We start from the raw sequence: 26,297 nt of genomic DNA, 5'->3' as shown, positions 1-26,297 counted from the left end.
TCCCCAGGAAACGGGGACGTCTGGTAACCTTACACTAAAATGACTAGCCCTACATAGTTTTGGACTACAACTCCCAACCAGTACAGCCATGTGACTCTGGGGTGAAGTAGTGCCAAATGTTGGGAGGGTTGCCAGGCCGGCAGAGCCCATCAACGTTCCCTATAGCCTGGTTGTCCTCGTGTGTTTATGTTATTCAAAAAGTCAGCTCATGTCTTTCTTCCCTTCCCTACGAAGCAGTTTCCAAGGAAAGGGGAGCAGGATCCGGCAAGCCTGCCTGGGAGGGCTTTGGGGTGCTGGGCCAGGTAGGCTCACCTCTTTGAGCCTAACGCAATGGTGAAGCTCCAACCTGGCCTCATTGCAGGGGAATGGACTAGATTACTCTTTGGGTCGCTTCCAACGCAATGGGTCCAGGACTTCATGAGACTGCAAAAGCTACTTGGGGAACCGGCATGTGGTTTAGCGCTTGCCATCGTCCTGCCTCAATATCTGGGGGGGGGGTGAGTCAAGTTCAGAAGACTCTCCCTAATACCAAGCAACATTGCCTGACCTTAAATGAAGGGTCACGGCGGATGGGCAGGGGGGGGGGATCCAACCAAATTTCATTCCTCCTGGTTCCACTCAATCCAGCCTTTCCTTGAAGCTGTTAGGAATCATGATCCTCTGGATATAGAAGGAGCCTGATCCTGTTCCCCATCTAACGCAAAAGCAGTCTTCGCCAGTCTGGTGCCCCCTCCAGCTGTTTCGGAATACAATTCCCATCAGCCCCCAGCCAGCCCAGCAGCTGGTGGAAGCTGAAGTCCAAAACAGCTGGGCAGCACCAGGCTAGCGAAGGCTGAGCGCGAAAGCACTTTTGGGAAGGCACATCTCAGGATCTCTCAGAAACCCAGACTTCCTGCCTGAAATCCTGGACAGCTGCTGCCAGTCAGTGCAGGAAATACTGAGCTAGATGGACCAATGGTCTGACTCGGTATATGGCAGCTTTCTGTGTTGTCCCAGCAACCCCTCTGCCCAAAGACGCTTCCTTAATGTCTTGGCTGTTTCCTGGGACAGTACGCATGAAAGCCCAACTTCCACCCACAAAGCAAGATGCAACTTGAGAGCTATCCCTACACACACACACACACACACCCCGAGCCCTTAACTTTTACCTAAACCAGAACAGATTCTTTATTTGGGGGGGGGGAGGCAAAGCTGTCGAGAGGCATTCTGGTTCCTTTAGTGGAAAATTCCCCCCCCCCAATATCCCCATGCACTGACCCACATGGCATCACAATCTGCTGGGATGTTATTCTGGGCAATGCCCATTGAAACAAAAGGGGGGATTTGTTCCAGTGTAGCACATCCGGGAAGGCCCTGGTGGACTGTGGTCCCCCTCCAAGTCAGATCTATCCAACAACCCCTGCACTACTCTTTGTGACAGGCAGAAGCTGCCACATACGAAGACCCCCGTAACTGGACCTCCTAGCCAGGCCGCCTTTGTATATGTGCAAGAGGGGCCAGACATTTTCAGCACTATGAAAACACTTAAACAGGCATGGCTTCCCCCACAGAATCCTGGGGAGTGTAGTTTGTTCAAGGTGCTGAGAGTTGTGAGGAGAACTCCCAGGGCTGCAATTCCGAGAGTGGTTTAACAACCAATTCTCCTTCTCGGGGAACTCTGGGAATTGTAGTTCTGTGAGGGGGAAGAGTCAATCTCCCTCAGAGCCCTCAGCACCTTTAAAAAAACTACAATTCTCAGGCTTCTTTGGGGAAAGCCATGACTGTTTAAAGTGGTAGCATAATGCTTTAAATGTACAGTGTAAATGTGACCAGAGAGAACGGGAGAGAGAAAGAGGGATGAGTGAATGAGTCAGAGTCAACGCCACACTACAGCCTCTTCAGCACCTTCCTAAGCCAGAGGAGTCTAAATGACGGCCCATTGGGTTTAAATTTCTGGGCAGTCATCCCATCCACCAGTCTTATCTTCTCCATCTTCCCCGAGTCAAGCCAGAAAGAAGCGCTTCAGACTGCTGGCCAGGACTCATGAGGTTGAGCACCTCTCTCTACACAGAGCTGTTCCCTGCACCAGAAACTAGCTCATCGGTGGTATGAAGCAGTCACGAGTTCCAGTTTAACCACCTGCCTGACGTGCCAGTATTATTGCACAGGGCTGATGTTTACTACCAGAGATGGCTCCCATCTTGCTAGCCACATGTTGGGCACGTTTGTAAGAAACAGGCCTGAGGCTTGCCGCAGTCTTGAGCCTTGCTCCACAACAAAGCCCCCTTCACCAGAGGTTTTAAGCAGAGGTTGGGTGGCCGTGATTCCTGCATTGCCTTCCAACCCTACAATTCTATGATTCTCAGAGGGAGAATCATCTCCTGAACGCAAAGGTCCCTGCCTAAGCCTCAAAGGGATGGAGATATATAAAGGGGCAAGCGGAGAATTCATCCAAAAACTATACAGTTTTTAAGCCTTGAGTGAAGGGGGGGATGTTAAATTCCTCCCACCATCAAAGGGGCTTTTCTCCCAGTTATCAAAACGGAACTCTTTCTCAGTAACTCCAGAAATTTCTCCTAGGGTTGCCAGATCCAGCAAACCCAAGCTGTAACTTTTTCCTAAACTGTCCTACTTCAGGCAGGTGGAGGTTTGTAACTCTGGGCTTCAAAGCCTCACTGCATGGGTGGGGTGGAGAAGGGAACAGTCGGACAGGGGACACAGTCAAGGTTAGGGCAATTCCTCTCAGCAAAACTCCCTGCACCATTACGCTATGCAGCCTTTGCTAATCTGGTGCTCTCCAGATATTCTGGATTAAAGCTCCCAGAAAACCCAGCTGAGCTGGTTCAGGCTGATGGGAGTTTTAGTCCTAAAAAGTCCGGAGGCCACCAGGATGGCGGATGATCTTATGGAACTCACCGCCATGGGATCATATGGGGATGCCCAGAGGGTTAGATGGGCTTTTAAAGGGGATTAGTCAGATCCATGGAGGAAGAGAAGCTATCAATGGTTACTAGGCCACGGAACCTCCAAGTTTGGAGACAAGAGTATCTTTAATCCCGCTTGCTGGAGAGAACTCTTGGCATCTTGCTCCATCTTGTTTAACAGGTCTGTGACGGCATAAGGATTTAAGTGATGGCTCTGCTAGCGGGTGTCCCAAGGCCACTTGTCTGTTTTGCTGGCGGGAGAGCCTGCTTATGTGGCTAGCTTTCTCCATGCAGTGATGGGTGAGTTACTGCTGTTGCTCTTCGGAGAGCGTTCAGACATGCAAGCCTCCGCCCGCAGCCTGAAGTGGGGCAGCCGAGGGAAGACTCAGCTGTGCCCTTCTCCCAAACAGAACATGGCAGATTTCCTGACTGGCACCTTGCCCCCGCCCGCCCCCCCTTATCCGCCCGTTCCCCAGCACCCAACAAGGTCCTACGTCAAGAGACGGAAAGTGCAGAGCAGGGAGTCGCTTGCCTTTGATGCCATAGGTCCTGACGCTGTGGAACGCTGCTCCCCCATTCGGGATGGGCTCCGGGTGTCTGGAGACCTGGGGAAGGGGAACACCGTGGTGGGTTTTAACATGGACCTTTAAGTAGGAGGCAGAGGAGAAACCTAAACAAGATAAAAGGAGATGAGATCCTGCCGCCAGGACAGACACAGATGCCTCTCTGCCTTTCCCCCGCGCTCCGCTTAGCCGCTGCCAGATTTCCTCCTCCTCCTCCACCTCTCGGCTCCTCTGCGAGAGAATGGGCGCCCGATGAACCAAGATCAAAGCCAGCCACCGCCGTGCGAGAGGAGGAGGCCTCAACATGGCAGGCAGCGGGCCTCTGGAGCTCTCGCAAATGAAGACCCAGAAATTACCAGGGTGGGGAGAGAAGTCTATTAATAATTATCATCATCATCATCATCACCACCACCATACTGCATTTCTTTGTCACTCCATACAAAAAGATGCCTCAAAGTGACTTAAAAGAGAAGCAACTTGGAGACTCTATGCACAGGATAGGTGAGGTCACCGAGAAGGAGGCTGCATACACACTACACAGTTAAAATTACATGGGTCGTCCGTCCCACCAATAATCTTGGGAACTGTAGTTTAAGGGTCTTGAGAATTGTGTCTCTATGCAGGGCAAACTACAGTTCCCAGGATTCTTAGGAGGAAAGCCATGTGTTTTAAAGTAGATGGTGCATACGCAACAAGAACGAAGAAGCCTCCAGGACCCATGTCAAGACCCAGCCATGATGGCAGCCTGATGCTCTCCAGAATCACAGAATTGTAGAGTTGGAAGGGGCCATGAGGGTCATTTAGTCCAACCCCCTGCCATGCAGGAAACTTTTGCCCAACGTGGGGCTCAAACCCATGAACCTGAGAGCAAACGTTGCATGCTCTACTGATGTGAGTTATCCCAGGTGTCAGGCTATAACACCTGTCGGTCCCTGCATCACTGCAATGTATTTCAATGTTGCTTTATGAAGGCATCTTTAGTTTATGCTGATCTTACACCTACACGATGTTTTGCTTCTTCTTCCTAATGCAGGCAGTATGGGATTTTCTGGGAATGGATAAAAATTTAATATGGCCGTGCTGGCTGGGTGCTGAAGGGAGTTGTAGTTTATAAATATCTGGAGGACCGAGACACAGGCTTGAATATTTTTCGCTCCTGCAGCAAATCACATGCTAAGTGAGCTCCCCATAGGATTCAGCCGGCCCAGTTCCTAAAACAAATCCGCAATCTACCAAATATGGCTTGCAGAAGAGGGCAGTGCAAAAGGAGGCCAGGAGATCTTAAATAAATGTATGAAGGCCACTTTGGCAGCCTGGATGCTTATTTCTCGATTCACCTGGGCTGAGAACAGACTGCCTATTCTGGTGTATGTGGACGGGGTGGTGGAAGGAAACAGGAAGGAGGAATGAAATCTCCTTGCCCAGGAGAGAGAGGGGCTTGGGCAGCGGTTCCTCAACTTGCTGCGATGAGAGCGCATGGCTGCACTGGGGCGGGGACTGGCGGAAGTTGTGGTCCAAAACATCTGGATGGCACCAGGTTGGGGACTGGCTGCCCTGAGGAGTAGCAGCAAGTAAGCAAGCCCAGCATTCTAGAGGAGCAAACCCAGCCAACACAGAAAGGAGTCACCAGGCTGTAAGCAACGGTGCTTGTGAGAGAACTGGGCCATTCCTCTCTACCTCCCAGGCCACAACACGGTGACAGTACTGCATGATTACAACTTTATACGATCATGTGATCTGCTGCAGACGTCAGGGACTTTCCCGAGCCCAAGAGTCATATTCCTTTCAGGGGGAAACCATGCCAGTGGTGGGCAGGGCCAGAGGCAAAAGTAAGGAGCAGCAAATGTGCTACCTTTGTGCAGTATTATTTATCTGTTACACTTATACCCCTTCCCCAAGAGCTCAAGGTGGCGTACACGGTTCCCCCGCTCCTCACAACAACCCTTTGAGGTAGGCGAGACTGAGACTGGCCCAAGGTCACATGCAGCGAGCTTCATGGCCAAGTGGGATTTGAACCCTGGTCTCACAGGTCCTAGCCTGACACTTTAACCACTGCGCCACGCTGTCTCTAGCCCTGTGGCTGGTCTCTACATGCACTTGGCACATGCATACCCCACTCCACCCTCCATCCAGACAAGCAAAGAACAATGACTGCAGTTCAAGGAGTTCATTCCAGCAAGGCAAAGACCACCTAAAGAGGGTGCACAGCAAGGCCAGAGAGGGTTATGGCCTGGGAAAAGTCCCAAGGGCCAGATGAAGAGGCCTGGAGGGCCACATATGTCCCCCTTACCCCCTTACTAGCCTGGCAGAATCTGGCTGCTGCTTTTGAAAAAAGAAAAACAACAACCATGTATTCATTCCTTTATAGCCAGAGTACCAGCAAAGGAGCACCTCCGTTTTTCTAGAGAGAAAGCAAAATGTAATTCCCCCAATAGTCTGCATCTGAAACTACTGGAGCTGTAATCCATTTATCTTTGTTTCTGCAGCCAAGGCAGCAACAATCTCCTGGCTCTGCAGTTGCCATAATTGCAGTGGTCTGCTGCTCTGACGTGTTTATGTTGCGTTGGCCAGCCTCCCAAAAACTGTAAGCGATGGGGCTACACAATCTAATTCTGGCTCCTGGAGCATTATTCTGCTATTTTGCACTTCTTTTTTTAAAAAAGGTTCTTTATTTGCTTCTTTTACTTACTCGCTTGTCAAAAAAATATTTAGGCCTTACCTTCCCCATTAACCTCCCAAAACCACAAGTATCCAACAGAGCTAAAAACATATTTAAGACAATGCAAGCCACCCCATACACTACAGGCTGAACCCCTCTCCCCAAATCAGGGGTGTCATCAGCAGATGGGGGGTGGGGTGGCACTCTGCACATTCCTGGACAACCTCCCCAGAAGTTTCATGGACTGGAGCCATAAGGCTGGATTGCTATAATGTGCTCTATGTGGGGCTGCCCTTGGGCCTGGTTCTCAAGATCCAGCTGGTGCAGAATAGGGGGGGGGGCAGAATGCTGTCAGGAGCTTCTGGTCGAGAACATGTGACACCACTGTTTAAACAGCACCACTGACCGCCCATCATCTTCTGAGCCAGGTTTAAGGTCCTGGTATATTAATTTACAAAGCCCTGAACACTTAGGGATTGCCTGAGTCCTTAAATCCCAGCTCAGTCTCCGAGATCACCTGCAGGAGCATCATCGGCTGTTCCCCGAGTTGGTGAGGCTCATTTGACAACAGCAGCATCATTGCCAACAGTCATCGGCCCAGTCCTGTGGAACTCCCTGCCACCAGAGATTCAGCAGGCGCCTTCTGTGCCTACTTGCCGAGAACTTTTCTATTCTGCCAGGCCTATGCAGACCATTAAGAAAACACTCTTCCACAATCATTAATTTATGTATGTTTTTAAGTGTTTTTTTAATATGGTTTTACTGTATGGTTTTATGTGTTTATCTGTGGAGACGCACTTCCATTTTTATGCGACGGCTATAGATGGTATTCAAAATTCGTGGAGGAAAAGGCTATCAACGGTGACTTGCCACAAAGGCTACTACGCGCTCCCTCCAGTAATTGGTAGCATTTTAAAATCAAGATGGCAGACTGAGTCTTTCAAAACTCAGCTGATTTTAACTACCGATTTTAACCAACTGCAAGAATTTTAACTAAATTTTGCATGATGGCTCCTTAGATGAAGCAGCTGGATTCTGTCTGTTAGATACAATTGGGCACCATTCCAAATCTAGATAGCGGAGTGAACCTTTCAAAACTCATTGGTTTTTTGGGGTTGTTGTTTTTTGTTTCTTATAGACTTCCAGAGGAGCTCTGGGTATGAGGCTGCTCATATCTGACGGGAACAAGCCACCCACAATCAAGACAGGAGGTTGGACTAGATGACCCTTGGGAGGTCTCTTTCAACTCTGCAATTCTATGATCCCAAGGCCATGTAGAGAGGCTGCAAGGACAGTCCCCACCTGAGCAAAACACCCCCTTTTTAAGTGTTGTCTTTTAAAATGAAAACCTGTAGAATCGTGTCTCATGAGCAGCTGAACCCAAATACAGGCCATCTGTACCCAGGTACAGAATAATGTGTGAACAACCCTTACAAAGCACACACACTCACAAGTGGGAGAGTGTGAAGGATCAGGCACCTACCCGTTTTAAAATGCTGGAAAATGGGACCTGGGAAGGGGCTGAGGTGCCCCTGCCAAGTTCTGATGAGAAGCTACTGGTTTGCTTTTGGGGTCTTGTGGGTATTTAGCACTGGGCGGGAATTCGCCCCTTCTCGCCTCCCTATCCCAAGATACTTCATTCGCTTTTCGGACCCCACATTTCTGATAACCTGGACCGTCCTGCTCTCTTTCTGGAAATCTCCTAATCTGAAGATGGAAAAACATCATTCAACTACTGAGGTGAATTGGCTCTGACCTCCACAGGTACTTCCAAGTGTTGTTTTTACTCAGTGAAAGGAATCAGGGGTGTGGGAGACTAGCCGATAGTCTGGGCTGCTCCAAGAAATTTCTACGCCCCTCGTGATTTGATCCCCCTGAATTTGATGGTTGGCAGAGACGTGTTATTCATTTAATGCTTTTACATCCCACATTTTTACTCCAAAGGCATAAAAGATGGTGTAAAACGGCTCTCCCTTTCCTCATTTAATCCCCACAACAGCCCTGTGAGGTCGGTTAGGCTGAGAGGCAGTGACTGGCCCCCAAGTGATCGTCACATGGCTGAGTGGGGATGTGAACCCTTGTCTCCCAGTCCAACCATTACACCACCTGGCCCTCCAGGCTAGCCAAGGGGATGTGGCTGAGTGGGTGTGAGATTTGAGGCAAGAGACCCGTGATAGTCCCACTCGGGCTCATGTGGCCAGCCAGCTATGGATGTTAGTGGGACTCAAGAGCCAAGCGGTTCACCCTTTGCTGATGCCAGCTGCAAAAAACCTGCCGTTCCTTCTCTTCTTGGAGAAGCCTCTTGCCCTAGTTCCCCTCCTCTCGCCCTGTGGATTCTCATATTTGCAAGAAGTTGCGCTCATTACCTCTGTTGCAGATGGTACAGAAGTTGCTTGGTCCTTCGCTGTGCTTCTTCAGGTGGTCGGCCATGTATGCTGCCCGCAGGTACTTCCCGCAGACCTGGCATGGGACTTTGTCTTCGTGGCACGCCAGGTGCGAGCGCAGCCGGTCCCGGGTGGCAAAAGAGGCGTTGCAGGTCTGTGGAGAGCAGCAAAGGCCACATTAAACCCACAAACACACGCATATGCAGGCAGACACACGTCGCTACTAAGGTTAACGCTACGGTGACGTGAGGCTATTGATTTCAAGAGGGGCACCGAAATCAACAAGCAGGCTTCCAGCACCTTCATTTATGATGGCAGAAACGTTTGAGGAGTCAAGCCCTGCTTTGCCAAGTGCACCCCAGCTCAAGAAGCAAGCAAGCAGATGCCGTTTTAGGGCACACCCCAGCTTGGTGGGGAGTTGTTTTTGGACTACAAGTCCGATCAGCTTCAGCTGGAGCTGATGGGTGTTGTTGTCCAAAACATCTGGAGGGCCCTGGCTTGGCCGAGGCTGCTCTAACCCATCAGCTTCTTGCAAACACAGGACCTCAGGTCAACACACGAGTGCTGTGGTATCCGGAAGGGCTTTTCCACATCCTACAAAGGGCTCCCCTCTATAGAATGAACAGAGAAGCAGAATTGGGCAGATGAGCTCCGTGTATGCGCTGGAGCAACTGCAGAGCTCCTGACCAGAAGGGTGACAGCCCGGAGTGCTTAAATTAAATTTAAGTTGTTTTATTGATCTCCCCTGCCATTAGGATTTCTTTAGAGATCTTAATTATTCATGGCCTTCTTTGCCGCTCACTGTTCTTTTTAATTTTCTGTAAGCCACTTGGAACATTTAAAATAGAAAACTGGCCTGTAAATAAGTGTCCAATAAGTAAATTTTTAAAAACTCAGTACCCATGATTAGAATGGGCACCTGAGCACATCCATTATTCAGAGGGAGCAGTTTAAATCACAGACGCTACAAAGACACAGCCTCCAAAGTTCCCCGGAGACTCCATTAGACTGCAGCACTTTGAAGAGGATAAATGCAACGCGTTGCTTATGACTTTCTAAGACTGCCTTCTCCAACCTTCTCAAGATGCTTTGGACTACAAATCCCATCAGCTGCGGCATCATACAGGGATGTTGGCTGGGGGCTGATGGGAGCTGTAGTCAAATATGGCTGCCTGGTTGGGGACTGATGGGAGCTGTAGTCTAAACCATTCGGAGGGCACCACATTGCCAAAGGCTGTTCTAGAAGCCAGGGCTCCTCTTTTGGGTCTCCCCAAGTTAGCACTCTTTCACTATCTCTTCACAAACACTATATTCTCCCCACAATGAAGTGCTAGATGGTTCTACCAGGACGATCATGATCTAAGTAAGAGGGAGAAGATGGGAAGGACAGGAGGAGAGGTCCTCAAACAGCAGCAATGAGGTAAGGAAAGACGAATGAAGATGGGAGCAGGCAGGAAAGGGAAGGTGGTGGAGGAGGGAGAGAAGCCAAGCAGAAAGTGCCCCTGGGCCAGATGGAGAAAGGCAAAACTCCTGGGCATAGGGAAAAATCACACACAAGGCAAGGTAGGGGTGGGAAGGCAGAAGGAATAAAGAGGGAAGATGACAGCCACAAGTAGCAGGAGAAAACTAAGAGCAGGAGGAGAGGCAAGGGAAGGCGAGAGGTCGTTCTAGAGAAGCCGCCAGGGCTACGATTCAGAGGGAGTGCAGGAAAGCCACCGCAGGAGAGGCCATTGTGTGCGCAGAGTTAAGCTTCCTGCTAATCTCACTTTCCACAGAAATAAATAAAAGAGCCATGTTACTAGCCCTCATGGCTCTAAGGCAAGCGTATGTGTGCAGGGTGGAGGGCGGGCCTCCGGTGTTTCCCTATAGTATAAGCAGCAGCAGAATTAAAAAAAATGGGGGAAATTCGCTAAAGTGATAGACCAGACTATGCAATATCAATCGGAAATGGCTTCATTTGCATAATTTAGGCTTCATTTGCATAATTTAGGCATATCAGTTCTGAATACATGCAAGCCTGACTCTCACTGGAGTTTTAGAAGCAGAAAAGGTTACGGGGCACAATTTGAACCCCTACAAGTGAAAGGCCCTGCTCAGCATGGAGGTCAACCCCTCCCCATAGCTGTCAACTTTTCCCTTTTCTTGCAAGGAATCCTATCCAGAATAAGGGAATTTCCCTTTTTTTAAAAAGGGAAAAGTTGACAGCTATGCCCCTCCCTATTAAACGTCCTGATCCCTCCAGTGCCCGTGTGATGGCACCCAACACCCATGTTGGATCCTAGACTAGGGCTGCCTTTGTGATGCCCAAACACGTCTCTTCTGGGCAGAGGGAGAAAAGGCTAAGAAGTTCCACAACAGGAACATCCACCAGGGATTCCCTGCTCTCCTTAGAATTCTAGAGTTCTGAAGATGACCAGGAGCGTAAGTTGCTCCTTGGTCCATCCAGCTTGGTACTGTTCACACTAAGATTGGTACCATGGATTCAGGCAAGGAATCTTTCCAGTCCTATGTGGAGATGCCACTGGGGAAATTGCAGCTGGGACTCTCTGCTTGCAAAGTGAATATGCTTTCCCAATGAGCTATGGCCCTTCCCTTATCAGTGTTACAGTTACTGAAGCCGGCCCCTAAATGATGCACAATGGCGTTAACGGAGACGTCATTGCATAAATAGCCTGAAGCAAGTTCTGTTTTTTGTTTTTTGTTTAAAGGAAAGAAATGAAGATAGATCGCTGTTTTCTCTTAGTCTTAAGAGACCTTAGGTCAGGTCCCTTGGTGAATACGCAAGGCACTAAAAGTGGAAAGTTCTGCCTCCTCCTGCAGGATCCAGACCAGAGCACCGCAATAAAAAACACAAAATTATTTGTGGTTTGTCCCATGAATAGATTCCACTAAGAAATGACTCTGACATTACAAAAAGCTGTTAAGTCAGAAACAGATATAAAAATTCAAAGTATAACCACTTGGACATTGCGCTGAGCAAAACAGGGGCAGCTTCCATTTAGCAAAAAAATAAACTGTTTGGGCACAGAGACTTTAGAAAGGGTTCCGACACAAGCGATACCCACTGCCGTTTTTAAAGTGCATTTTGCATAACCAATGGACGAGAGGAAAGAAATCCATTGTCGTTCCCCAACACAACCTGGGAAGTGATTTACCTGTGGGAAACCGACAGGAGTTCCTATGATGCAGACTAAAATATATAAATCTTTGGGCTGTTGGGACAAGTGTTCAGGTATAATTTCAAAATGACTAAGTAAAAGGCACATTCGGAACTACGAAGCGGAAAACAGAGAAACACAGCAAGCCTTACTCATGGAAAGGACGCCAAAGGAGTGAACTTCAGAACAACCCGCTGGGAAGTTCTCCTGCATAAGCTCCATGGCAGAGCTTGTGCAGCAGAAAGTCCCAAGAGGCTGAGTCTACTTTGTCACCAGTAGGCCACGCAGCTCACTGGAAAGAACAACAGGCATCAAGTTATTTGTTGCTGCGTTTAATTTACTTATTTCTTTTCAAGCCAGGCATTATGGAGGCCCTTCTCAATCACAGTTAAGTTATGAGCAGACTGGCAAAAAAATCATTCTTTCAAAGAGAACGAGAGAAATACAGAAAGAGTCCAGAAAGCCTAAAATCAGAACTAAAAAGAAAAAGAAAACAAGAGACAATACAATCAGCTTTGAAGGAAACTAAACATTTCAAATTTTAAGAGGTTAATGTCTTTAAAAATACAACATAAGGTTATCAGAGAGCGCTGTTAATATTAATAATAATTAACAAAAGGAAAACTCCAGTGCTTTCCTGTCAAGCATTGCAAAGGCAGATAAATATACTAAAAATAGAGAAGTTTAAAAAAAATAAACAGTGTTTAAGAAATACCTCTTGAAGTTTCAACTGCTCTAGGGATGTAGATGTCTCTGAGCTTATTCCATGGAGGCTGGCAATTTCCTGCTAATAGGCAGGAAGTAAGAGAGATTAGATAAGGAAGAAACTCATTCTGCAATGAAATCATTTGGGAAAAGCACGAGGTTTCTGAATGCTGATTTTTAACTTTTATTTTTCAGGGAATACAAGTCTAGCTTGCTTGAGAATCAGGTTTTGTCTCCTAACGCCGAAGATGGCCAGAGGCTAACTTAAACGTGGCAGGTAAAAAGGGAATTACCCCGGAGATGGCCCCACAATTAAAATAATGAAAGCAAGTTAATTTCTTCTTCTACGCTCCAATCGATACTGCGAACTTCTATACCTGCCTTTGCCAACCTGGTGCCCTCTAGAAGTTCTGGATTACCAGTTCCATCAGCTCCAGCCCAACACGGACATTTTGGGCTACAACTCCCAACCGCCCCTGCCGTTCTGGAACAGTCAATATGGCCGTGCTGGTTGGGAACGATGGGAGTCAGAGAACAAAACATCCAGAAGGCACCAGTATGGGCTGCACAAATTGTGAAGAGCGCCCACACTGAGGTGCCAGTTCATGCAAATCACACTTCTGCATGAGACAATTCTTGCCATAAGTCTGAATCCTGCCAAGAACAGTTGCATTGGGGGGGGGGCAGCCACAGTGTGCATAGCAGAGCTCCCCCACCCATGATCTTCATTCTTCATTATCTTGGTTGATCTGGGGTCGCACACGTGGCAGTGAAGGCAGAGTAACTGTAATACTGGCTGCAGCAGAATCAGTAGCATTCCAGGTTTTAAAAGATCCAGGCACTGACGGGGGGTGGAGTGGAAGATGACACCCATTAACCCCTTGGATTTCCCCCCCCCTCCTCCGATGAAAAAACCCTCATCTGATGCACTTTTCCTTTCTGCCCAACCTCGCTCTTAAGGTGACCAGGTGAACTGGCCTGCTGAGTCCCACCTGGTGCCAACACTAAGAGCAGCGAGATCAAGTTCCTGGTGGGTGTTCCCTTCGCAAAGACTGCCCCTTCCAGACCCTGAACCAGCTCCAAGTTAAAATTAGATAAGGAAAATATTTGACCTCGCTGCTGGAAATGGGACGGTGGATTGTAGAGCCTGTGTTCATGAGAAACTAAGTGGGCTCCAAAGCGATGATCGTTAAATGATGGCTCACTTAATGAACCTTTCTGTGGCAGCCTACCCAAAACATGGCACCCCAGTCCTGGGGCCGGGAATCTCCAGCCTGTGGGTTAGCTCTGGCCTACCAGGCCTCTCCATTGGGCTCAAAAGGCTGTTTCTCCAAAACCACACCCAATTATCATATATGACGTCAGCTGTGGGGCAAATCCTGGCGTGGCTACAAAGGAAGAACCGGGAGCTTAAAGTGAGCTCCTGGTTGTTCCTTTGCTGGCGGAAGCCACACTGATTCAAGAGATTTCCACTGAAACCATGGCTAAACTGGTGGTGGTGGAGACATAATTTTTACACTAGTTTCATTGCAATCTGAATAGGTGTTTCATTGCAAACTGAATAGGAGTTTCAATGTTACTGAAGCAGCAAAGCCCCCTGCGCCGCAGTTCCCAAGGGCTTGAGAACCTCTGCACAACCGAATTTGAGAGGTGGGCAAGACAGCCCACCTGTCGATCATCTGGCATATTATAATGATGTCAGGTGACTTGACTGTTTGGTTGTCCTGCTGCATATGTGGGGCGAGATATGACTCTTGCCCTGGGTGATGGATGCTTGTACAACAAGTGACACTAATTCCATTTAGCACTTTCCCCTTAAAAAGGCAGGCACAACTGTAGGGAAAGTTGCCTTTGCCATAGTTATATTTCTCTGTAATTATAACTGTTGGGGATTTATATTTTCCACAAAAGGGACATGCACTTGCCTTGAGTGGACACTGGAGGGTGCTAAACCCAGCTGTCTGTACTTTGTTTCTTCAAGACACATGTGCAAAAGACAGCGTGCATTTAATAAAGCTCTATCTGGGTAGCCAAATACAGTGAAAATATATTTTAGGAAATCAATCAATGTGAAATCAATTTATCTCAGACCAAAACTCGAATGCAGCAAAATAAAGGTGTTGGGTAGGAAAAACCAACAGCCATATGAATTATTTTGCATTAAGATACTTAACTCTTAGTTAGGAGGTGGGAAAATATAAATATATAAATATATAAAACATAACTTAACCTAAAAATATGGTGAGAGAAGAATCTCTGTTTTGCACAGCACTGGTACAATGCATGCTTTTGAGAAATCCGATGGGTTCAGTTCAGAAATGGAAGGCAATCTTGAAAGAGAATAAGCGCTGTGCTGGTTACCGTCAGTTGGCACCCATGCAGTTGCCAACTGACCAGAAAAAAACTGCCCAATTCTTCTGCCTTTAACAGTTACCCGTTTCATCTGAAGAAATCAGCAGGGCAAGGTTTTCACAGCATGGAGAGGAACACAGCCACTTTATAATGTCTGCATGTTAAACCCCTGTTAAAAGGCACAGCAGCAGAGGCTGGTTAAGTAAGTTGTCAACCTTTAGTATGCAAACTTGAATTTACTGGCGATTTGCAACACACCTTAATGCTTCATCTGCTCTTGAGAAGCTTCAGGACTGAAGCCTAAGGAGAACCGCTAATTATGATATTAAAATTTGCAGGTCATATAAATACAGACTGATGCACCCAAATATAAAAAGATGTATTAAAAAAATACAACACCCTTAATGGGATCTTCAGGATGCCTTGCTAAGTATCATTTATTCCCAGCTGAACTGAAAAAAGTTATATTTTTCTCATGCCAACCAACATATAGCTATGGATCATCTTCCCAAACTGGGTGCTCTCCAAATGTTTTTGGGCTCCAAAACATCTGGAAGACGCCAGGTTGGGTGGTGGTGGTTGCCACAGATTATTTTAAGCCCCTTAAATCTAATTGGGGTTAAATTGCTCAATTGTCTTCAAGATCTTACATGTTTGAGGTGCTAAGATCTTCACAACTTCTGCAGGGTTTTTTGGGGGGGAGGGGGTGTTGTGCAACATATATTTAAGTTCGAAGACCTTTTTTGGGGGGGACCGACTTTAATAAAAACAGTGGGGAGGAAAGGGATTACAAAGTTGACCCAGTTTATTCCCCATACTGTAGGGTGCAAATTGTAGAGCTAGCCAGTGGATAGGGATGAGGGGGGCGCCAGGTGAAATCAGGTGTCTTTGCCCAGACTTTGACAAAGGGAAAATCTTTAGCAAGTCTGCAAACCTTGCATAGGAAGACACACAGCTGTGTCTTATATCGAATCAGATTACCAGTCCATGTGGCTCAGCATTGTCTACACCCGTGGTTCCCAACGTGGGGCACACGCCCCACAGGGGGGCAATTTTTTTAAGAGGGGCAATTTGAGAATGAGTTATTAACAGTTAATAGCATTTTAGGCTTCTTCCACGTGAATAGGAGTTCACTTTTGAATAATAAGAATTATAAGGAACAGGGGGAGGGCATCAGGATTTCAGAGATGCTTAGGTGGGGCATGGCCAAAAAAATCTTGGGAACCACTGGTCTACACTGACTGAAGGTCGCTCTCCAGGGTTTCAGGCAGATGGCACTTCCAACCCTGTGCCAGGGACTGATCTTGGAACCATTTATTGGAAAGCCCTTCCTTTTAAAAACAAACCAAGTCAGACACTTGGTCCACCTAACTCATCGTTCACGATACTGACCGGCGGAAGGTGGCTCTCCCAGCTTTCAGGTAGAGGACATTGCCACCTGCCTTCAGGGATTGAACCTGGGACCTTCTGGTGGGGTAGGAGAGCTGGCGGCGGGAGGGGAATCACATCTGGCAACCAATGCACCCCTTTGGTTTCAGATAGCACATGGGTGTTGTTGTTCAGTCGTGTCCGACTCTTCGTGACCCCATGGACCAGAGCACGCCAGGCACGCCTATCTTTCACTGCCTCCCGCAGTTTGGCCAAACCCATGCTAGTCGCTTCAAGAACACTGTCCAACCATCTCATCCTCTGCCGTCCCCTTCCCCTTGTGCCCTCCATCTTTCCCAACATCAGGGTCTTTTCTAGGGAGTCTTCTCTTCTCATGAGGTGGCCAAAGTACTGGAGCCACCTCCACATGGGTAGATGAGTCTAAAAAGCCTGTGACATGTTTTGCTGTGAGTTCCTTTTAAATTTATATAGCGTTAACGCTAAATAAATTACTTCTGGTAAATGAGTCACCATAGCCACTAGAGGGCCATGAAAATTTCTGTACCGGGTTTTTAAACCACTGAGCCTCTTGGGCTTGCTGATCAGAAGGTTGGCAGTTCGAATCCCCGCAATGGGGTGAGCTCCCGTTGCTCAGTCCCAGCTCCTGCCAACCTAGCAGTTCGAAAGCACGTCAAAGTGTAAGTAGATAAATAGGTACTGCTCCAGCAGGAAGGTAAACGGCGTTTCCATGCGCTGCTCTGGTTCGGCAGAAGCGGCTTTGTCATGCTGGCCACATGACCCGGAAGCTGTACGCCGGCTCCCTCAGCCAGTAACGCGAGATGAGCGCCGCAACCCCAGAGTCAGACACGACTGGACCTAATGGTCAGGGGTCCCTTTACCTTATCCATGTACCATCTGAAACCAAAGGGGCGCAATGGTTGCCAGATGTGAAATATATTGGCATTATTTTCAGCTCTCCTACCCCACTATTCTGCAGGAAGCCATAAATTTTCTTCACCTTACTACTGACTGTACCGGACCACACTACAGAACCCTCTGCAAGGAGCTCTGGGTGCCTCTCTCTCCCTCTCATTCCCAAAATTTGCATTGTAGCTGCTGCTGTGCTCAACCCTCGCATCTGCATCCCCCCGACACACCTGGTGACATCTGCTTCAGCAGAATCCTCACAGATGGTTATTTAAAATATATTAAGTTTAGGTAAGGAACTCACAGCAAAACATGCCACGGCATTAAAGATCACATCCCACGCCCCCAACAGAAAAGAGTAAAAGCCGTGGTATCAATACTTCGCCACAGTAGTTCATGCGCTGGCTACTTCAACACTGGATTACTGCAATGTGCTCTATGCGGGGCTCCCCTTGCGCTCGATTCGGAAGCTGCAGTTAGTGCTGAATGCTGCAGCGCAATTGTTGACAGGAGTGAGGCCATGTCAGCATATACCACCTGGACTCAGAGATCTGCACTTGCTGTACAATTTGCTACCGGGCCAAATTCAAGGCGTTACTGTTAGTATTTAAAGCCCTCGACAACTTGGGACAGGTTTACCTGCAAGATTGCCTTATCTCATACATCCACTTGACTATCCGTTTCTATCAATGAAACCATCACCATTACAGGTGCCACATACATCCTGCATCTGTGAGAAATCATTTTTGTGTGTGTGCTTACACACTTTGGAACTCCCTGCCTATTGACACCAGGCAGGTGCCCTTGCTGTGCTCTCTCCTGCGCCTGCTAAAAACGTTTTTGTTCAGGCAAGGGCCATCCAGAAACAGAACATTGATGTATGTTTTAATCCGTTTGAGCTTAATTGCCGGTTTTAGCTTTTGGATGTTCTAAAGAGTTCTTTTAACTGATAGTTTTATTGTTTTGTAAACTGCTTTGAGGTTGGCTTTTCTCTTGACGTTCATGCAAGCAAGCAAACAAACATGCCTGTTTCGTATGTGATCATCTTTTTACCACTCAGAAAGGAGAAGGGTGGCAGAGGCCATTGGAGCAGCCCAGCTCCATCAGGTCACAGGTAGAGCAGTTAGCAGAAACAATGCCCACCTTGAACGCCCATTGTGTCTTAAGCCTTAGCTGGACTTTGGAGTCACCCCCTCCCTGCAAGGAGCCTGCCTCCTCCCTGCAGCAAGTCCAGGGGTGTTTATTGTTCTTCAGATCCAAGCAGAAACAGTTACGTTAACTGGGAAAGGAAGGAGGGAAAAAACAGCCCCCCACCTTCCCCAAAGCAGTGTCACAGTTGAATTTCAGCAATGCTCTGTGTGTCTCCTTGCTAGGGGAAAAAAGAGGGTGGGGGGAGCTTCCAATTTTGCTCAGTGCGATGTTCAAAGGTGGGGGGAGGAACCCACAAAAAATGTGTTCAGCAGCTAACTGGAGGGACCTTGAGAGCCCACCTGTTGACGGGCAGGCAGGACGAAGAGAGAAAAGGTTGACCGCCTAGGGCGAGCTGAGCAGAGACAATCACTACAAAAGTAGGGATGAGAGTGGAGGGGCAGGGAGAGGAGAAACCATACGAGGGAGGGGAAGAGAAGCAGATGACATTGGGAAGAGGGTGGGGAGGAGCGGAGTGTCTCTAGAACAAGTTTACAAGGAGCACGGTAAATTCCGGGTGTACAGAAGAAGGCTTGCATCTCCACCACCTTCTTCAGAGGCTTCCTCCCCATCATCAGAGACCCTCCTCCATCCAGTAGTTCCTACCTGACATTTGTGAGGTCTCTCTGACGTGTGCACTTGTTTGATGTGCCCGTTCAGATGGTCAGGCCTTGAGAAAGGGGACAAAAAGAGAGATAAGCTGGAGTTAGGTCTGCAGCATCTATTGTAACCAAGCACAACAGAGGTTTCCTAGTTTGGTGGTTCCCAAACATTTTCGGTCCACCATCTCCCCTTGGTTCTTTAAAGTCATCGCCAGCACCCCCTAATCTATAAAAACAAAGCATTTTTTTCAGAATAGCGGTTCACATGACCCAATAAGGAAGATAATAATAACACAATCAAATTCAGAACAGTAAGAATTACTGTATTTTTCAGTCTATAAGACGACCCCATGTATAGGGACGCCCCCTATTTTGGGGGACTCAGATTTAAGAAAATGGGGGGAAATGGCCCCTTGTATAAGACGCCCCTAATTTTTGACATTATTTTTTAGGGGGGGGGGAAACCTAGTCTTATACATGGAAAAATATGGTAACTGCACATTTTTCCCCGAATGCACAAGCAGTGCAGTTTTAAGAAGGGGCTGGCTGCTTACAGAAAACAAAGTGTGAAATGTTGGCTGAGTTAATTTTTATTTTTAAAACCCAGTGCTTTTTGCTGCTCACCAAAAATACCACCAATGGGAGCAGGGAGGGAGACACACGTAGACCACTCACACACCCACAAGCAGTACACACACGCAGATGGAGGGGGAATGACAGAAGAGGGTCAAATGTCAAAGGGAGCTGTCTGTCTGGTTTTTTTTTTTAAACTAACCCCAGTTTATGTTTTATGGGGGGAAAGGGCTCCAGAAGTCTGAACTGCAGGCTTACTCTAAGCCAACTACCAGCCTGGCGCCTTTAAGCAAGAGCCTTGAGGGAAGAAGTCCTGCTTGCTGTTTGGATGGCTGGGGAGACAGAGCTAACTGGTTCTCACAGCTCTGTTTGAGTAGTGATTTGTAGCTATACTTGGGGCTGCACACACTGGAAGAAGCATGGCTTCCTGTCCCAATATTGTGATTTTTGAACACTACACACAACGTGTGATAAATGGCAAAGTCGCATTTTTTAAAAAACCGGTTATCACGATCTGATGTAAAACCCAATATCAGACGATATATCAATTTATAACAGAGCCCTAATCTCCAGCATCAAGAGCTGCTTGCCTGGGGATCACTGAATCTGGACTGTTTTCTCACACGCTAATACCACATCCTGTAGAATTCTATCAGTTATATTTTATCTGTACAAATGGAATGAATGTCAGGAACCAAAATGCTTTTTCTGTGCAGCCTGAGCAGGAGTAGTCGCCATTAAGAAAAAGAGTTCGGAATAGGCCAATACATATGTGGACTGTGTCTCTGGATCAAATGACTTTTGTTCTTTAAGTTCTTAACCTAGCTCAAGGTTGTCATCTGAGGTAGCCAGATGTTTAACTGAGAAACAATCAGCCAGGCCATTATTTGAAAAACAAATGGCAACGAGTCATTCCGTTTTGCTTTAAGGAGCCATTTGGCACCTACCTTTTATATTTGAGTTTCTAACACTGCTTGGAGACAATCCCAAGGCAGAGCGGAACTCAACCTCCATGATACAGCAGCCTTCTCCCTAAAACCTGGGGCCCTACCAGTGTTTGGGTCCACAACCCCACCAGCCCCAGCCTGTATGCAGTTGTAGTCCAAAACATCTGGAAAGCATTAAGGGAGGCTGTTCTGTAGCACTTTGACACACACACACACACACACACACAAAAGTGCAACTGAAAACAGGATTGGTGATAACGTCTGGTCTGTTTTCCTAGCGTCACCAAAGTAGATCCCCAAATGCTGCTGGTTTTTCCTGGTGGGAAGAAAGCTCAGCATTGTCTGAGACCAAAAGCTGCTTGGAATGAGATTATCTCCCCCTCTCTTGTCTTCTCACAACGGCTTTTCTGTCCTCAGCCAATTACATGCAGCTCAGCAGAAATCACCCTCCAGGAAAGCCAGCAGATAGGGTCCCCAGTTAAGCTGCTCAACCTGATGGGGAAAGGCAGGTGAGCTGAAGTAGCCCAACTGGAGGGTCTGGTTTGGGCCTGAAATGCACCCCTGTGATCAAAGGCTCCTCCAGCTTCCCCCCCCCCAAAAAAAACCCAGCCCTGCATTTTAAGAGCCACTGTGAATGTTGAAACAGACTTTTAAAACCTTTAGCGAACCCATACCTGGGAGCAAGTCCCACCGAAAGCCGGTTTGGTGACTTATTTCATAGAATCACAGAACTGCAAAGGTGGAAGGGACTCAAAAGCTCATCTAGACCAAGCTCCTGCAATGCAGGAACCACAGCTATTCATTTATTACTTTTGCTAAGTATATATTACAGTACTTCTAAAAAACATTTCTAAACTGCTTAACGTTGAAAAATCCTTAAGAGGTACACAAAAGCACAACTTAGATACAATATTATAAACGATAATAAAACCAGATCATACAACATAAAAACAGCATTATTAAAACTGAAATTCGGGGATGACAGGGCCCAAGCTTGCAGGCCAGGGAAAGCTTAGGCAAAAAACAGCCACACTATTTTGACCGGGGGGGGGGGAATGATGCTTCTGGGCAAGTATGCAAAGAACAGGACAGCAATGAAAAGACAAGCTTTCCTCAGAGTCAAGAAATTTTAGTCCATTCATTGTACAAGTTTGAGGCTGCCATTCTATATCCCCTTACAGGGCAATAAGCCCCACTGAACCCAAAGGGACTTTTGCATGTGCAAAAATCTTACCCTGCCCCCTTATTCAGAAGCAAGTTCCCCTTATTTTATTTAACTTCCCTGCCAAGGGAATCTGCAGAATTGCAGCCTTCCTTGCATTCTGCTAAGAATTGCCCTTTTGCAATGCCTTGCGTTTTTTCTTTTTTTGGGGGGGGGGGCCGCGTGCTAATAACCTCCTTCCCGAAGCCTCTCCTTCAAATGGCAGAGAATCAATTTTTGGGCGAGTGGGGGAGAGGAAGGCAACACCTCTTCTAAAATGGTGTGTAATTAAAACAGAGGGGGACACTTTATGAATCATCAGGAAAGTCTTTAAGTGGTTGTTTATAATTCCTGCAAACTGCATCTAGTCCCATTTCTCTTTTCATACAACTAAGGGGGAAAAAACAAACATGTTGATGTTTTGAAATCAACAGGTAGCACTTTGCACAACAAAGAGAAGTATGATTGTCTGCTAAACATCTGCATATCAAGGTGCTGTAAAAAGGCACACCTACAGAAGGCAATCTAAAAAACTGAAAATCCTCCTTTCTTAAGTTACCATAATCTGAAGCAGTCAACATTTCTGAAAACCAGGAGTGTGGGCTTTTTTTTAGAAAGACAAACTGTCCATAATGCAATCTTGGTATGCATGCACACGAAAGCTCATACCAAGAACAAACTTAGTTGGTCTCTAAGGTGCTACTGGAAAGAATTTTTTTTTTATTTTGTTTTGACTGTGGCAGACCAACACGGCTACCCACCTGTAACTGTCCATAATGCAGTTGCTGTCAAATTTCTGTTACTAAATTTCCTCACAAACAAAGAGGAAATTAAGTGTTTCATTTGCCTCCTGCCTAAAAGTATTACATGCTTTCACAAATAAGTTTCAAACATAAACAACCCCAGTAAAATCTTACCTCTAAATAAAGATAGGTGTTCAAAGGCTTTAAATACCCTGGTTGTTTAATGTACTTGCTTTCGTACAAGTATTATTATTACTTGCAGGGATATAACACCCCAATCTTAACCATATTTACTCGAAAGTAACTTCCATTTGTATCAAATGAATTTACTTCCAGCCTGGGTATGATCCCAAGAACCTTTGGTTAATAATAATAATAATGTTTATGTCAATGTACAACCTGTGTACAATGTTAATCGGTTCCCCTGAACTTACTGAGATTTGTTTCACAGAAACTCACACAGTGCAATCCTATGTTTACTTGGTCACCAGGAAACTTCACTGGGTTCAATGGAAGTAAGCAGGTTGAGAGCTGCAGCCCGAATCAGTGTGTACACCTGACTGATTCAGCAAAACGCCCGTCAACATTTTGTGCCCCAAGTGGTTAAGGCATAGATCAATCTTTACTTTTAAATCCACCCAACGGAAAATGCTCCTTTAAGTTACAGCGTGGTGCTAATAATGCCAAGGTTGCAGGTGTGATCCCTGTGCAGTGGGGGCTTTTTTTGGTAGAAAAATAGGTGTAAATACCACTGACCAAGGCAACCTTCATCAGCCTGGTGCGCTGTAGATATTTCTGGGCTACGACTCGCATCCGAAAGAGTCTCAAAGCGGCTCACATTCTCCTTTCCCTTCCTCCCCCACAACCCTCTGTGAGGTGAGTGGGGCTGAGAGACTTCAAAGAAGTGTGACTAGCCCAAGGTCACCCAGCAGCTGCATGTGGAGGAGCGGAGACACGAACCCGGTACACCAGATTACGGGTCTACCGCTCTTAACCACTACACCACACTGGCTCCGTACCCTTGAGTACCCCTGGGGGGGAAAGCACAGCCTGTATGGGACAACTACATATTTCCGTATTGAAAGGGTTGGAATAGATCCTCAGGGTCACTTCCAACTCTACAATCCTGGGATTCTATTACTTCTGCATGCCTCTGAATGCCAGTTGCTGGGAATCAGAAATGGGATAAGCGGCTGTTGTACTTGGGAACTGCTTGTGAGCTTCCCAGAAGGATGTGGCCGGCCACTTGTGGGAACAGGACAACCCAGGAGGGTCTCTTTTTGTGTTAGGGTTTAGTCTTTTCTGTTTTTTGCTGTTCTGTGTTTTTAACTGTTTTTAATTATCTTAAATGCAGATCGCCTTGTGATGATAAGTTTAGAAAGCGATTAATAAATCAGATATAATAATAATCTCTGAACCTTAAATATCATTAAAAAAAAGTTATGGGTTTTGATTTTTTTTAAGTGTCAGTCCAGTTTGGTGGGGGACACACAACCTCTTGCTTTACACTCCAGATGTACTCTCCAGATGTTTCGGTCTACAGCTCCCATCAGCCCCAAGCACCCCAGCCAGATGGCAGTGTGTTTGCAGTGGCTGATGCGAGTCGTAGGCCAGAAATATCTACAGCCCACCAGGCTGATGAAGGCTGCCTTGGTCAGTGGTATTTTTAGGAGTGCGAACCAAGCAGGATCTTATGCAAAAACCAGAGGAATATTGAAGTAGGTGCAACTCCTGGGCTATTTTGTGACGCTCCTACCCAAAAGGGGAAATTAAGAGCGGAGCCATCATATTTCTCTAAGTACAAATTGATTCTCCCCATCCATTCTCCATCACCACAATAGCGATTTTTGTGAAGGATTCCACCAGTCTTTAGTTTCAACAAGTTGCCACAACCTCTTTAAACAAACGTGATTTCCTGAATTACAGAGACCTGCAGATCAACATACATGTACTTATCTGATACCAGAAGCTTTCTGCAAGCACACTCAATAATACTTACATCCATGCCCTGTAATTCAGAACAGGGTTCTATTTCTCTCTCAAGTAAGCCGTCCAAACTCCACCAATGTGAGTATCAGAAAATGCTCAGGACACGAAGGTGGAGAATTTGAAGTTCAGGTTGCTCTCATACAGAGAACCTTTGAGAGCCAGGCTCTAATTACTCAGAAGTAAGCCCTACTGAATTACTTCTTAGTAAGGCTGCATCCCTGTGCACACTAAGCTAAGCAAATTCAGTCCTGCTGAGCCTTGCAGGATTTACTTCTGTATCAACATGTGCATGCTTTTAAGTCACTTTGAGAAGTTCCACACTATTCCCTGAAAGCACATTCTATGTACGTTTGAAGCACATGACCCCTGAAGAATCCTGGGAACTGCAGTTTGTTGAGGGTGCTGGAAAATGTAGCTCTGTGAGGGGTAAACTGCAGTTCCCCGGATTCACTAAAGTCATGTGCTCAAAATATGTGCTCAATATGCTTTAAATGGATGGTGCTGATTTGTATCTTATGTGGCAGCCAGCATAGGCGATCTTTTGCCACTACAAAAATGTGGAGGAGACAGCCCTCCCAAGCACACGGTGAACAATATACCTGGGGCTCTCTGCATCTCCCCAGCAGGTGTTCTGTCCTTCCAACACCCACCCAGTTTACTGCAGAACATGGGCACACCTGTGCAGTGGTGGCTCTTACCTTTAGCCTCCACTCCACACAAAGTTCCGCCTGGAACTGCACCCCACAGCAGGGTGCCCTCCAGATGTTTCAGACTGAAGCTCCCATCAGCATGATGCTCAGGTTAGTATACAATCCGGACATCTGCAGGAGGACATCTGCTGATGGACCTGTGACCTGCAACATTCTAGTTTCTGCCCAGATCTTTGTGGGTGTCAGCTAACTGTTACACCGGCCGCCAACGCCTGGAAAGTCTTTTTTAAATTCCAAACCCACAACCCCAGGGGCACCCTCCTCTTACCTAGAGAAACCTTTTCCGCAGCTCTGGCAAATGTAAGGCTTCCCCACCGACCCATCGTGGGACCGGACGTGATAGGACATCCGGTCCTTCCTCTTGAACCGCAGCCCGCACACAGGGCACGAGTAGGGCTTCTCGCCAGAATGTGAGAGCTTGTGCCGATTCAGGTGGTAAACGTCCCGGAAGATCTTCCCGCAGATCTCGCAAGCCACCTGCTTCCTTGTCCGGCTCCGCTTGCGGGGGGCGGCAGTGTCATCCAGCCCGGGGATCCCATTCTCGCCCAGCCTGGGGGGTGGGAGGTCGATGTAGCCCAGCTGCAAGCTGGTGACGCCATGCTGGGCTTCGTGCTGGCGGAGGCGGTTGGCATCTGTGAAGACTTTCCCGCACAGGCCACAGGGCAGGATGCCAGCGTCCCTCAGACCCCCCGGGGCACTGAACATCATGGAATCCAGCAGGTTGGCCTTGCGGGGACGCCCCCGACCCCGCTTGCTGCTCAGAGAGGGGGCGCCGGTGCCAACGTTTTGGAAGGGCGAAGCCAGGAGGGGTGGCGAGAGAGGCCCGGCCACCATGGGAAGACGGTCCACCCCTGCAAGACGGGCAAGGAAGACTGGGCTGCGGCGGAGAGGGCAGCCCGGGTAGCTTCATCCTCGGGCATGCCGGCGATCCCATTGCCATTGGGGGCCAGCCCAGTGCCGTTGGTCATGTCAAGGGGAAAGCCCAGGTCGGAGGTGCCTGCGCCAGGACGGAACAGCATGATGTCTGGGCGGCTGGCCGGCGGGACCAGAATCTGGACGTTGGACTGCTTGATAACCTCCTGGCAGATATCGATGACAGAGCGCATGAGAAGGAACTTGGCGGCTGTCATGAGCTCCGGGAAGCTCTCTAGGCGCACCACAATACGCGAGGTGTAGGCAAAGTCCAGGATGTCTCCGAAGACCTTGGAGCTGATGGTGTGCATCTCCAGCTCCCGGGCCACCCCGCCGGGGCCGCCCCCGCCCCCGGGACCGCCCCCTCCAGCGCCGGTCGCCTCAGCTGCGCCCCCGTCCGGCGCCGGCGGCTC

At 47.8% G+C, this 26,297-nt stretch overlaps 1 protein-coding gene across 1 annotated transcript in view; it reads right to left on the bottom strand.

Annotated features, from left to right (window-relative positions):
- PATZ1 (POZ/BTB and AT hook containing zinc finger 1) overlaps positions 1 to 26,297 on the bottom strand; it is a 29,817-nt gene that overhangs the window by 1,281 nt on the left and 2,239 nt on the right. The window contains 5 exon segments of the mRNA XM_033136117.1: positions 3,436 to 3,573; positions 8,492 to 8,663; positions 18,814 to 18,877; positions 25,241 to 25,826; positions 25,829 to 26,284. Of these exon segments, the coding sequence (XP_032992008.1) occupies positions 3,436 to 3,573; positions 8,492 to 8,663; positions 18,814 to 18,877; positions 25,241 to 25,826; positions 25,829 to 26,284 (1,416 nt within the window).

This window comes from Lacerta agilis, chromosome 17 (assembly GCF_009819535.1).
Source record: "Lacerta agilis isolate rLacAgi1 chromosome 17, rLacAgi1.pri, whole genome shotgun sequence".
Taxonomy (NCBI): Eukaryota; Metazoa; Chordata; class Lepidosauria; order Squamata; family Lacertidae; genus Lacerta; species Lacerta agilis.
The sequence above is the reverse complement of the archived record's forward strand: the minus strand, read 5'-3'. Positions and strand labels throughout refer to the sequence as shown.